This window comes from Homalodisca vitripennis, chromosome 3 (genome assembly GCF_021130785.1).
Source record: "Homalodisca vitripennis isolate AUS2020 chromosome 3, UT_GWSS_2.1, whole genome shotgun sequence".
NCBI classification, from domain to species: domain Eukaryota; kingdom Metazoa; phylum Arthropoda; class Insecta; order Hemiptera; family Cicadellidae; genus Homalodisca; species Homalodisca vitripennis.
The window spans coordinates 99,327,606-99,342,755 of record NC_060209.1 but is presented as its reverse complement, the minus strand read 5'-3'; the positions used below and the strand labels follow the sequence as shown (position 1 = coordinate 99,342,755).

The 15,150-nt window shown below is 31.4% G+C and overlaps 1 protein-coding gene across 1 annotated transcript in view; it reads left to right on the top strand.

The window, feature by feature from the left end:
- Positions 1-396: 396 nt before the first annotated feature.
- The window catches only part of LOC124357246 (luciferin sulfotransferase-like), a 21,215-nt gene continuing 6,461 nt past the window's right edge, over positions 397-15,150 (top strand). Inside the window, exons 1-6 of the mRNA XM_046808800.1 lie at positions 397-494; positions 3,074-3,288; positions 10,873-10,972; positions 13,747-13,891; positions 14,240-14,360; positions 14,784-14,878. Of these exons, the coding sequence (XP_046664756.1) occupies positions 3,078-3,288; positions 10,873-10,972; positions 13,747-13,891; positions 14,240-14,360; positions 14,784-14,878 (672 nt within the window). The 5' untranslated portion in view covers positions 397-494; positions 3,074-3,077. The remainder of the gene's footprint in view (positions 495-3,073; positions 3,289-10,872; positions 10,973-13,746; positions 13,892-14,239; positions 14,361-14,783; positions 14,879-15,150) is intronic.

Sequence of the window (15,150 nt, the reverse complement as noted above, 5' to 3'; positions counted from 1 at the left end):
AAAATCTGTAGTAAAGATTATTAAACATGGTGGTGACAGAAGCTAGTTCTGGTAAGAGGATTGGAGTGATGAAGTGTTAGAAAGAGTAAATTACAAATGAGGGGTCAGCCATTAGAGGTCCTCCTGTTCCTCCTACTGTAACAGTTACTAAAGGATCTTTTTGAATGTAAAAAGTGTATATGTAGTATTTCGTTTTGAAATGTAAGAGTATATCATTAATCATGTCAACTTTTTTTGTAATACATCAAACTTTAATGCAATTTTAAAAGACAGTATTTATTTCTCATTATCTTCGTGTAATGAGGAGATAGTCTTATATCAGTGAAGATTATCTTTACGCAAGGTTAACAGTTATAACTCCAAGTTACCTTATCTGGAACAGACATATGATCTTTACGCAAGGTTATCAATTATAACTCCAAGTTATCTTATCTGGAACAGACATATGAAAGGGTTCGCTCTCAACCACACACACAGACACACACACCTCTTAGGTAAGTAAGGAGTTGTTACAAAATAACGTAGAAATTATTTTTTTTTTTTTTTTTTTTTTTTGAAAATTACGTATGTCTGTCTATATGTTTGTAAGAGTGATATGTTCTGTTTATCTTTAAAAATACATATAGTATGTGTAATCTGTAGCCTATTTCCCAAGTCACGAGTTACAAATTGGTTACAAATACTTTTAAAATTCTATTTACAATTATTCTACAAACATCTCCTAAACAGGAGATTGTCACTTATTTGCTCCCAAAATGTTCACATATTTACTATAAATTGTTAATATTGTGATTTTCAAAAGTTACAAATTCACAAAATAAATAAAATATTTCTTCTACAATGTCAAGTTGTCTGATATTGTCTATATAAATTATTGCTTAGTTACACTTTTAGTTATGTTTAATGGATTAATTTATTTGAACGATTGCGAATTAATTACTTATACATACGTTTGCAGAGATAATGCCTAAAGCTGGATAAAAACATTATAACTGTTTAACAAATTTTGTTGAAATGCACTAAAACAAAATAAAATTATTTCTTGAAGTTTACGAAAATAAATATGTATAAATTACATTTGAATGATTTATGATTAATTTTCAGTAGTATATTTTTTAACCGTAAAGCTCGAAAATAACTAAAGGTAATATAACAGTAAGTTTTACTGGTAATGGTAAAACAATCTAAGACATCTGTGTTAAAACTACATTTATTTTTTATATGTAAACCATTCTGATTTGCTTGTTTTGTAACGTTAATTTATACAGTATAATCCTTTCATACACATATACTCGTAATAAGGAGAACCAAGTTGTAAACAAATCATAATCAATGATTTCATAAAATCATTAAATAGAACAGTAATGTGTTATTATTTATTTTTAACACGATTATATATATATATATAAGTGTGTGTGTGTGTGTGTGTGTGTGTGTGTGTGTGTGTGTGTGTGTGTGTGTGTGTGTGTGTGTGTGTGTGTGTGTGTGTGTGTGTGTGTGTGTGTGTGTGTGTGTGTGTGTGTGTGTGTGTGTGTGTGTGTGTGTGTGTGTGTGTGTGTGTGTGTGTGTGTGTGTGTGTCCTGATCTAAATGCTCCTTAATCAGGCAGGCCACAAATTAGAAATGAAGGAACAAAATTGGACGTTTTACTTAGTGTTACAGTCTACCACATATATTATATTAACAAGGAGGAAGCACGCCACATCATGAGTCGCATAAGATGATGTGCAAAAGTCTATATCTACATTTGGTACTATGTAATATCTACACTACTATATCTACACGTTAAAATGTAATATGTTTGTATTCAGATTGCTTTCAAATTTGTTCATCCTGTGATTTTGTCATGTCATCACGGCTACCAATTAGATCAATGTAAAATTCTTCATCCAAATCCCATAGAGTGACATGCATGCACTATTACCAAACTCAGTGTATGTAAAAACTTCATGCACAATTTCAAACCTTTACGACAGTTCGTTCTCGAGATGTCGTGATGTAGACAGAAAGACATTCAGAATTAAAGTTTTCCTGTCACTCGAATGATGACTGGATCTATCGCTATCGCTCACATAATCGATACAGAAATCTTTTAAAAATTAATAAAGGCCACCCAGGAAACCGAACTCCCTACATAAACTTGGCGAATTCAAACTACTTGCAATTTTGTGAAGAAATGTTAAAAAAATTTTAAGTGTTAACGAGAATCCTGGTTTGCAAAAGTCGAAATTCTTCCAAACGGTCCATCACTAAATATCTGGAAGTACCTGTCTAAGTTATGCATGTCCAGTTAATGCATGTCTAAGTTATGATGTTAAAATATATGCAATGTTGGATCTATGTTGAAAATACACGAGATAAACATCTTCCAAAAATGCGATCAGTTACCATTTTAACATTTTCAATTGTTTGAAACTGGTTAACGAACTCATCAAAGCTATGAACAGATACTATCCTTCAACCAACTTTACTCAGAATATGTTCAAATAATTACGGTTATCATGTTCACAAGCCAGCATAATATTGCACAAGGTTATACTTTCTTTTAATTACGGTGATTTTTTTGTACCGGGAGTAATGATCGGTAAACATATAACAAAATCTGGAAATTTTCTAATGAATACATTGAAGTAGACAGGTTTCCATGGACACTACGTAACATGTTAGCCATTAAATACGTTGTCATTGTAACAACTTTGTAGAAATTAACACAGCGACCATCAAGACGTGTAGTGTCTAGTATTGATGTACTGGATTGGTAGTGAATGTTTTAATGCATATTAAATATGATTTTCAAGCTAGCATCCACAAATTCAATTTACCTTCTCACAACTGTGGCCAAAGGAATATTAAAAAAGTGATATCTCTGTTATTACTTGTACTGCAAAGAAGATAGTACAATAGGAGATAAAAAACTAATTATTTATTAAAAACTAAACTCTTGATATTTATCTAAATTAACTATTTTATTACAAGCAGTGACATAAAATTTAATATCACTATACGACTATACTTTCGTGACATTAAACTGAGAATGGATCTTTCCTAAAAATATGATATGGGTTTAAAACTAGGAAAATGGATGACGTTAAACTTCGGTTTGAGCCAATGACGGATGAGCTAAGTGTGCAGCTACGGATGTTCTCCCAGGATGCGATACCTGTCGGTGAGGTAAGGGTCTATCCCACCGGCTCAGTCCTTACCAGGGCTTACCAAGATTACGCTCAGCAGATCCTGGATATGGAAGTGAGGCAAGATGATATCTGGGTACTCTCTTTCCCTAAATGTGGTGAGTACAATTAACCTGTATGAAATTGTGCACGTCCGTTTGGTAGATAGATTAAATATTAATGGAATATTGTTGAATATTAAAAATGTTAAACAATATTTGTAGCCTATGCTGTTGCTGATTCCCATCAGTGATTAGTGTTTACATTAAAACGTAACAACGGTTAAAGTAAATAATGTTACTTTTTAATTGTTTTTTTTTAATTTGTAAAGTAAATATTTCGCCTAAATGTATAGTATATAATGATTGAGTTTCACAATGTTTACTACTAAACATGGAGTTCCACTCTACTTATTTTAATAACTGGTACGTCGATCAAAAGTTTGCAATATTCAAGAATTTCCAAAATATATTATGCAAGATCTAATAAAAATCAATGGTAAAAAAGTAAAACCCTCGTTTCTAAAATAAATAAATAATAAACGACTGTGCAGCCTCAAGGCGACAATAGACCAAATTGTTGCATTGATATTGTGATAAGAGCTGGCTAAAATTATGAAATATTCATGGTGGTAGCCAGTGATTCTCATAAATGCGCCGGTGGTAGGACACCAAAGTGAACTCCTCGAAATTCTAACCTAAACTATTTATATTTAAACATTTTGTAAGGTACAGAAGAAGTAATGTGAGTATTTTTTTAGGAATATAATGAATCGCCATTAGTATGATGATCTACTGAGTATCCCAATGGGTTTCTTCACGGCCCACGTCCCGTATTAGAGGCATTTGAGCTTCATATAGTTAGGAAATTCTGGACAATTACTTGTTTTGCATGTGGGCCCATTTCTTCTCTTGTTTTTTTTTTGGAGGGGGGGGTTTAGAACTTTGCCAATTTCTAAAGACCGTTGTATTTAAAAATAAGACATTAAATGAATAATATTTATGGTAACATTCATCTCTCCTCCATTCTCTGTGAATTTCTTAGAGATAACACATAATAAGCACAGCACTATTATCAGAACCATTGCCAGCCTTTTGATACCAACTATCTGTAAAAATAAGAAATTCTCACTGGTTTTTTTATTATTATTTGAAAACCATATATGAATTAAGGGAATTTCTAGATTTCATTATGTATTACTAACATTATAAGTACCCACTACTGTTTTATTTCTTTAAGAATGATAAACTGAAAATGCTGTTAGTATAAGATAAAAATTTAATTTGTTGATTGGAGATTATGAAGAACGAATAAAACTCATTTAAAAAATAATTGCCAACTATGTATTGTGGATGCAAGTATATATAATAAATAAAACAAATTGTGATAAAAATATAATATGCTTTTTTGAGACATTTGCGTGTACAGCTCAGCTGCTACCTAAACTATATACATTTTTATTTTACGATATTTTATATGGAAGCAGATAGTAATACCGTATTACTATCCAAAGAGGTATTAATAATCATGAACAACAGATATGCAGCAGAATGTTAACTGCTGCATAACAATTACATCAAATAGCTTCAAATCATATCTTTATATGCATGGGAGTGCATAGAGAGTGTGTCACACCACTGAGATTAGGCACAATCACGATGATGTATCTAAATATACGAGTATACGTGATATGTTAAGGGTTAACTAGTAATTTTAATAGCTAGTTTAAATTTTTATTTGGCTTTATATGTGTATTTGATACATTTATATACGCTATCAATGCACTGACTATCGCTATTTGTGGGAAATTACAACCACAGACAAGTTGTGATTATAACTCATACATACTGTTATATTAAATTTCCTTCATTTTTGCAAAGTTTGTTTGTTTTTCGAATAATATATTGGTTTTGATTTTAGAAAAAAAATGTCCAAGCATAATAATTTTTTATAATGGTAACTAACATAAAATATATGGATTGAGCTATAACGCGAGTTTCTTTCTTATTAAAAAGGATGCATCAAAATCTGTTTACTTATATTTAAATATTAAGACATACTGGAAACATAAACGCTTAATAATCTACGAAAATAAAAACAATACTTCGAAACTAGAGTTTAAATACAAGAATATACTTGGAAAATGAACAAAAAACGAAGCTCAGCAAGATTAGTAGTTCAAATCGTATATACATAGCATAAAGTGTTGGTTAGTACCTACTAGCCATGTAAAGCGGTCAGTATTTGTCCACATTTCATCACTGCAGTTCTACGCAAGTGAATCTCAAAGATAAACAGACTATTTATTTTTCCTTGAGTATACTGTAGTATAACCGTACTTTAAATACAAAACTACTGTGGGCTTGAACTGAAGTAATACTAGTGGAAATAATACTCAAGACGAGAATCTCACTTTTTACTGAATAGGCCTGTCAGGCTTTTCTCAGTCTAATGTTGAAGCAGGTGCATCTAGTTTTCAAAAATATTAGACTTCGACAGTCGAGAATGAGTCTATACCTATACGAACCACGTGGGTAAATTTAATTTTTCTCGGATAGCGGAAAAGTGAGACAAAAATATAGTTCTTTACTTCTTCTATGATTGAGGCTCCGTCCTAGCTAGACGGCAAGAGCGAAGCGACTGACAAGCACGACGGTCACTGTTGTCGGCGGCAAAATCTGTGTCCACACTGGGCGCCGCGACAAGGCTGCACGGCACTCGCGCACGGTTATTAGGAACGTATTTTCTGTGCACCGGAAAGGTGTAATGCAGCACAAAGAGCTTGTGTAAACATTGGAAAAGCTTGTTTATACAGACATTGGAGATTAATCGTGGTTTCATTTCCTGTAAATTAAAAAAAAATTCCTTAAGTAATCCCTTATGTTTTAAGTTTGTATACAATTAATCGAGATTGTTTTTTTTTTTTTCAAAATTGGTCTTCGCTACTCCATCCAATTTTGTAGACCCAATTTAAGACGAGTAAAACAAATTGTACAACATATAGCGTTGTTTGTACGCTTGGGTTTGAAATTTATATTTCACAATATAGCCCATGTTATTAAAAAAGTTGGTTATTGTTTATTTTCAATTGCTTATACTAAATCAAATTTTCTTCAGCAAAGTTAATGCGTTTAAAAATGCTATAATTTATAGTAAACAATGTGTAGTGAGGTTTTATATAGCATTGTAGTACTTAAGCTATAACATTCGCGGTTTTTTTTATTGCATCATAATTTTAAAGGGATAAATTGAAAAGGAAAAATATCCTGGCGACCAAACGATAAACACTTGCATCCGGTATGTATTAATATTTATTTTTTACAAATCAAACTGAATATTACTAATTTCAATTTTTAGTGAAATTAATTGGTCGCCATATACCAATTTTAGTCCCTCTATATTTTGTTATTTTTACATCCATAGCTTAATTATTATCCGAGTTCTTCTGTATCCGATGTGGTGTCAGACACAACTACCTCGGATAATCACGCATCAAACTGTATAACCTTATCTTATTTGTAATAAAATAAAATAACTTAGTACATTCACTACATCTTCCACTGTAGCTCACAATCGATCATTCATCAGCCTGTTTTTTGTAGTTTACGTTGCTAAAATTCCATAAATTGGGGTGCTTTTGCACCTATGATATGAATAATTCACTGGTCATTACCAGAGCAGTCACAAAACGACTTGGAGCAAAGATCACCAGACGAAGACTGAGACAGAAGACGACGCGACACCGCTCTGTCGTGTCGCCGGTGTCGCGCTAACAAGTACAAACGTGCTAGTATTTTTAAGCGCTTGCAGCCAAGGTGACCAGACGCAAATTCTTAAAAGGAGGACTTTTCAATCCCTACTAATATTTTATCTTTATGAAAATGCTTTAGTTTTCTTATGTACGTCATGAGGCATACTTGTGCCAACTTTCTGTGATATCGGGAAGTTGAATAATTATTAGTACTTATGAATGAGTAAGGGCCTTTTATGTGTAGATATTTCTAAGTGATCGCATAAAACCATTTTTATAAATAACTAGCGGGCCCGGCGCGCTTTGCTGCGCATTTCAATAATTTTTTGCAAAAGTTGCCCGCGGCTTCGCACGCAATTTCCCGTTGAAAACAGTACACTATATTCACTTATTCTTTTTCTATCACATTCTAAACATTGCTGAGATAATTGATAGTCGTTCCATCGTGAGCCTCTTGGGCGTATTATGAAGGTATGTACCATATTCCTGCCTCTATCTAGCTGTTACCCACGGCTTCGCACGCAAATCTTAAGAACCGAAGTCCTTATATTACTTAGTAAATTTTTTTTTTTACTATAATAAATTTTAGATTAAATTAGTTATATCTCCGATGCCACGATTGAGCTTGCTTTGTTGTCTCGATCGAGAGAATATGTACACACGGAGTTTTGAGAACCATACTTCTGTCAAAAAAAACAACTAAGGTTGATTTTATAACATTCTTTATATTTGTAGCCAACGTAAGATAGTAATTATGATATCTGCATTACTCTTCTGATCAAGCATGAGCATGGTTTATATTAAATAAATATTGCAGTTAAAGGTGAATTTTTACGTCAAATTTGAATTGTATTATCTGGATAGTAAAGTCTATGTTTAACAGTGATTGCAAAAACAGTTTTAAACAAATTTTGTCGTTTCTCTTAAGCTTACTCTATGCTTTAAAACTATAAGTGTAATATATGTTTACAAAGAACAGCTGATTAAAAATTTGAAAAGACGTTAACATATGTTTGCTGCAATGCATTTCTTATGGGTATTTCTGTAACCAGTGGGGCGGAATCCTGAATCGGGAAAGGGATGGGCATAGCTTATAAACCTTCTCCGTGGAAAAATACATATACGTACAAATTTTCATCATGATCGGTCCAATAGTTCACGATTCCATAAAGGACAAACATACAAACATTCATTTTTATATATATAGATTGCATATGCTTAAAACAATTTAAACTCGAATTGTTTCAAGGCGATAGAGTTTTTAAATGTTTTAAAAGTGTTACGATTTTAATAAAATACCAATCTCTAGAGTCGACATGCCATCAGTGTTAGAAACTAACCTTCAAAACTAATAATGTAACTTCAGTTTGATGTTTTGATATGACAGCCACACGTGAAATCCAACTTTCTATCGACTGTGCCAAAATTGAATTGTTTAGTTAAAAAAATTAATCAAAGTATTAATATTTACTGATCATCAACTCAGATGTAATTATAATATTAATCGGCTTGGTGACTCCAATTTCTAATAAGGAAATAGGATACATATAAAGAGGATGATTTTTCCATGAAATCAGTATCTGACAGTCATAGGCGTGTACAGAGTTCTTAATTTGGAGGTGTTTGACATACAAGGGAGTTTGGTGGTATGGAATACCCCCATCACAAGTTATAATTTTAAAGCTTTTTGATCATTTTTTAACATAGAACTCTTATAAACCACAGCACTATTTTGCAATGAGTTGTAGGTAACTGTGTCACGATAAAGTCAATAAAAATCTATCTTTGTTATTGTTTGTAAGGAAATATTTTCAATCGGAAAACACAATTTAAAGACAATATTTAAGAATTAAAAATGATTGTTTATATAAAATGTAGAACAATACTTTTTTATTACGATAACATTCCCCTTTCTCTTAGAATCAATACTTTAAATTCTTCACAAATGTCTGGGTAATTAACATTCACGGCAAGTTCTTGTTCAATGAACGGCAGCATAAAAATCTTCAATATCTCTTGCGTCGTTGTTCTTCTAAGCTTTGTTTTAATAATGCTTAGATTAGAAAAGCTTCTCTCGGATGAAGTATTTGTAACTGTTATTACAATAGACAGTTTCAATACTGCATAAAGTTCGGAGAACTTGTTAACAACATTTTCAATACTAAGCCACTCAAACCACTTATTCAAGGCTGTCCTTGTCGTACCTACCAAATAAAAATATAAATTTCATTACATATTATATTTCCTGTAAGAATTAGTACATGACAGAGTCATCAACAAGTTATATCTTTGAAAAGCCTGAACACATAACTTTATTTAAGTATTTACAAAATTAAATTTTTTGTATTTACACTTGATAACAAAATCGTCTTTTAAATTTAGAGATCTAGACAATTTTTTACATTACATTTCACCTTTTTACCGAACCCCTTTATCTGTTGAGGGATTAGGTAAGAAGCCAACATAATAGTGATTTATAAAACAACTGTCCAGTTTTATATTTTAGAAGATGAGTACGCCATCGAGTATAAATCAATACTAACCACATATTTTAATATTTTATATTGAACATTTTAAGAATTTTAATCATTGTTAAGTTTACCTTTGGGGAGGAGCTCCTGCGCCATACGTCTTGTAGCTCTGCATTCCTTGTTCTCCTTGGATGCAGTGCAGGTCAACATGAAGTTTTATAAAACTGTTTTCAAGTCGTCCTCATCAGCTTCCAACTTGAGAAGTTTCCTTACTGCTATTATCAAGTCACAAGTTTTCTGATTAACTCGTTCGTCTATACCCATTATTAGAGTCGATAAAAGGATAAAATGTCAAACATCTGTCCTAGCCTTCTTCAGTTTCAAAGTAGTGAAAGTTTTGGACAGTCTCGTCAATTAATACGTGAAGATAATTTCCTTTTTTTCAAAGCAGGGGCCTCTAAATCTATCTTTTAACTAACTTCTTTTGCAGAATTATAGATTTTGTTAAAAGAAATTTCATTTCTCTGAGATAAAAGAGATTCCCGAAGCATTTAAATTCATTCATGGATGTCAAAAGATCAATATCCTCACTCTGAAGTGTTTACTTATGTTGTGTGCTTACTTTTAAAATCAGGAAGAGCACTGGGTGAAAGATTTCCAAAACCAACACTAAATTTAAACTCATGAAATAGTCCACGACTTTTTTTTCACTTCAGCATTTTCTGTCGTAAATATGATGTCTTGTAGGGTTACGACAAGTAAAAAACATATGTTCTTAACAAACCCTATCCTACAAGCTCATCTATTTGTAGAAAGGGACTTAAACTTAGAATTAGCTTCTTTTTCTATTGTTGTAAACAAATCATGGCGTAGTGTACTCCACTCTATAAAACAATATAAGGTCTGTACAATTCCAAAGAAGTTGAAAATCATGTGGTTTTCTTTACTTGAAATATAAGCATTAACCAAGACTAGATTCAAACGATAGCCATAGCACTGTGTATAAACGTAATATCTTTACACATCTCCTTACACTTAGCTTGAACTCCGTTATTACAGCCAGACATTGTTGACGCACCATCAAAACTCACAGAAATTACAGAAGACTAATGAGTTTTTAACCAATTTACAACGACCTTGCTTAGTTCTGAAAAATCAACTCCAAATTTTGTTTGGTTAATTCTGCAAGCAGACAAATCTTTCAACAGGACAGTTATTGACTTCATAAAAATACCTTACACCTATCGACATTTGTTAATTGTGCTAAAAATGTAACGTTTTATTGACTATAAAAGATATCTTTATCTCTTGTGCAGCTTGTAAAATATTCCTCAATATAATGTTGAGCAAGGCTTTTATCAGGTCGGTTTTGGTCTAAATTTAGGATAACAGTTATCGACAGAGGTACTGAAAATATCACTTATACTATACTGTATAACACAATATTTATTGTAAGTAGATTATGGTTTAATATGTTTCAGGAACTACATGGACTCAAGAAATGGTATGGCTGTTAAAAAACAACCTTGATTATGAAAAAGCTAAATCTTCCTTTTTACACCTAAGATTTCCTTTCTTAGAGTGAGTATTATAAACCACCTAGAAATTAATAAAAATAGATTACTTTACTTCTCTAACCTCTTAATGCAGAATATACAGTGAGAAAGACTATTTTCAATTGCATTACATAACCAGTGTACTATTTTCCTGTATATTTACATTAGTATGCATATTTAGGAGTATTATTAGTAGTTACAACTTTTTGTATATAATTAGATAAACATTATGCAATAACCATCTGGGTGACAATAAATTATACTGCATAGAATATACAATACTCTCATCTCCACAGATTTGTCTCCTAGGACTTAGTTATACATTACATTACTTGTAATTGTTATAAGATTGACATGTAAAACTAATTCAAACCGAAATATCGTACTAAATTCAATAATAAACTATGTTTTCCATTTTTATCTCAGAAATATTAGGCTAAATAATTTAATTGGGAACAAATATATTAATTATAATCCTGTCTTGTTATGTCACATGTTTATGACTCTGGGGTTAGAAATGAGATTTTTCCATAAAAAAGTACTTCAGCATGGGAAATTCTAAGGTTAAACTATTATCATACACCATTATAATTCATTGAGTGCATTCATTATTATTGTATACTGATTAAAATTTTTTATGTTCCCAAGTAAAACATGAAAAGTATAAAAGTGATAAACTTATGTATAATAAAAGGCTATAAATTTCAAATCATCTGGTCAAAAACCAAATTCTTGGTTTGTGACAGTTATTGTAGCAAGTGTGACACATTAAGCTACAGATAAAAGGCTTTGTATGTCCTCTCTGGTCGCAACAGTCTGCCAGGTATTCTGTACACTTCACCTACACCTATCGGCTAACTGAAGTATCAACTACAGGGATGTGCCACTAAATACAGTATTGTTTCTTTACAGCGTAAAATAGAATTTTTACTTCAATCAATGTAATTAAAAGAATAAAACGCATAGAGAAACCTACTTAAGTTTTTAAACGAAAACATCCAAAATATACAAATAATAACTGACTACCAAAATATCTGTGTAGTTATTTGTATTTGATTATTGTTATCAGCTGACGTTACATTCAGCTGGTTACATAAGATAGTTTATTGACACATCACAATATTCTTGTTTACTCAAGTTTAATCTACTTTTGCATACTGTTGTTCTTTAAACTTAATAAAGGTTAATCTCAGTTGTGATAATGATTGTACAACATAAATCATTATTTGTTTGTTTTTACTATAAACCGCGTTGTTCCGGCTACATAATAGATGCCAGTTAAAGCTTTAAATGTTTAACATTTTAAACTTTATAGTGAGTAATTTTATTCTATTTTGTTAATATCTTTTAAGTTTTTGGTGACTTAAAATGGCAATTCCAGAGAAATTAGCTATACGTACAGTGTACTTTGTTAATATTAAAATAATTAATTTTTGTAATAATTTAGGTTTTTTACTTAACAAACTATGGTAAATAATGACAGCTAACCTATCTGAAAACTGTATCACATAATAAAATTAATGTTAAATTTGTTGTATATAAACACGTTTATATATACCAATGGTCAGCAATTCAAAAACAATAATTTGCTGATTCATTTCAGTAGTAAAATATGATTACCAAAACAGAAAAAAAATTTTCAGTATTTCAGCATTGGGAATCGCCACATTATTAAATAAAAACAAAAGATGAAACTCAGATAACAAACGCGAACATAAGGACAAGGAATCGAAGCATTATTTTAAACGACTGATAAGCCTACGACTTGCCTATGGCTTGAATGTGCTAAGCCACGGATTTTTTACTAAAGATGAAAAGCCCTATTTAAATGCTGATTACCACAATTCAGGGGTTAAAATATGAATATTGGTTAAATATTTGGTGGATACTGTAATATTAACAAGCAAAAAGAACATGTTAATTTACAAGAGGAGGCCTTTAGAAAGATTAAAATAAACTTTATACAGGACATGAAAATTTTAATCACTACATTGAAAAATCACATCAATGTAGAAGAATGTAGAAAGTTGTATCTAATGAGTATAGCCTTACTATCGAAAGGCCTCGCAAAATCAAAAGTTATTAATATTGGTTGGTGTGATTTTTCAGTTTGTGGACAAGACATGAAAAATTAATGACAAAACATAGTGTTAAAAACAAATTCATAACAAAACATACAACAGATACATTTGTAATTTATTCCAGGAACTAGCCTTGGTGGTTTCAATAAATATGAGATATATTCAATATCCAGTAAATATCAAATTAGATTTGCCTACAAACAGCGTCTTTAGTGAGCGAGGCAGGCTTGTACTAAGACCGGTTTTGTCTTCACAATTTTACCAGGCCGGGACTCCCCACAAGTCCATTTCTAGAGACCATGTCAACGAACTGTGCAGTGGCGAGACGTAACGTGCCCAGTTGAATATCTTTCCGGGGCCCATCAAAGCTGTGTGTGACCCTGTAGCCAAGGGCTGGGAATTTTTTTTTACATTAGGGCTACATTACATTTTTTTTATGGTAAACAAATAAAACTTATATAAGGGAAGCAAAGATTTTGTAGAAAAGTCAGTATGACCTGCAGTAAGAAGTAGATATACAGGAAATCGAGATGGGATGAGTGGCCTAACTTTAGTATTGACCAGAACGCTAATACATAACAATAAAGAAAACATAAACCATAATTGTATCAGGATAGTAATAAATTCTCAAGGCTAGTTCTCAAATCTTTCTAGAATGTTCTCATGTCTATATCGTCTTATATAATAAGATCTTAAATTCATTTATGTTTTTATGCAGGTTTAAACCTTTGTGTGGAGACCTACTGGCAGAAAGAACCCCTGATTACTTCCAACAGATAAAAGAGACACCTTCACCTCGATTCATCAAGAGCCATCTACCTTTAGAACTGCTTCCAAAGCAGATATGGACAAAGAAACCTAAAGTGAGTACACTTTATAAGTTACTAACACTCTTACATGATCATCACTTTAGTAAGGAATTGAACAATGCTATGAAAAACTAATATTAGGTCAGATCTCACCTGTTTCTTGCACTGTTATGTCTCTCTCACAATGTCAGGTTCGATTCTACATACTGTTAAGAGTATGGCCCAGGCAATTATCAAACATTTGTCATTTCGTTTGAAATGAAAATTAGTAAAAGTAATTAAAATTCCATATTTTTCTCACCACTTTTTCTGAAAACATATGTTACAATTAAGTCACATACTATTCCTACAGTAAATCCTGGTATGTGACACCTTTTATTAATTAATGCAAACTTTTTTTAGCTTATATACGTGTTCAGAAACCCTAAGGATGCTGCCATATCATACTTCCATCACGCCAAGATCTGGAACAACTACAAGGGTCCATTGGAACTTTTTCTTGAGGGTTTTATTCAAGATAAAGGTAAATGCAAGATAAACATAGTGATACAAACGCAGAACTTTTGTTTTCTGTTTTTTATGTGAAATTAACGTGTTCATAAATGAATGCAACATACAGTTTGAACTAAACCTTTGTTTCATAGCATTTTAACAGATTTTAACAAAGGTAGTGGAAATTTTAGAAGAGTTCAAAATCTTTATTTAATATTGTATGGCTGAGTTAAATCTGTAATTAGTAAATACCTTAACACTGAAGAAATTATGAAAACATAAGTTTTTAGGAAATATAAATTTACTAGCAAATAACCTATTTAGAAAACATATAAAATAAAAGTAAAACAAAAATATTCACACTAAAAAGACTATTAATTTAGTTTTTATTTTGTTTTATTTGTACTATTACTAGTTTAATGTTCTTATACTTACAAGTATTTTTGTATTTCAGCTATTTACAGTCCATTTTGGGAACATGTTCTATCATTTTGGAAGATCAGAAATGAACCTCACATTCTCTTCAATACTTATGAGGAAATGAAAAAGGTATGAATATTTTAAAAATTGCAAGATACATTAAGAAATTATAAAGGGTGATAAAATGTGCATTAAAATGAAATTTGGTTAAATATTAATAAACCTCTAACTATGAATTAACAGTGACATACACATAGATAAGAGAAATTGTTACATTACACTATGATATTTTCTTGATTAGTATGATATCTATAGTTATTTTATGAAGGAAATTCTTATGCAAATTAATCCAGTACCCATTAAGATTTGGCAAAAATGAAATACAAGTTTGATACTATCTA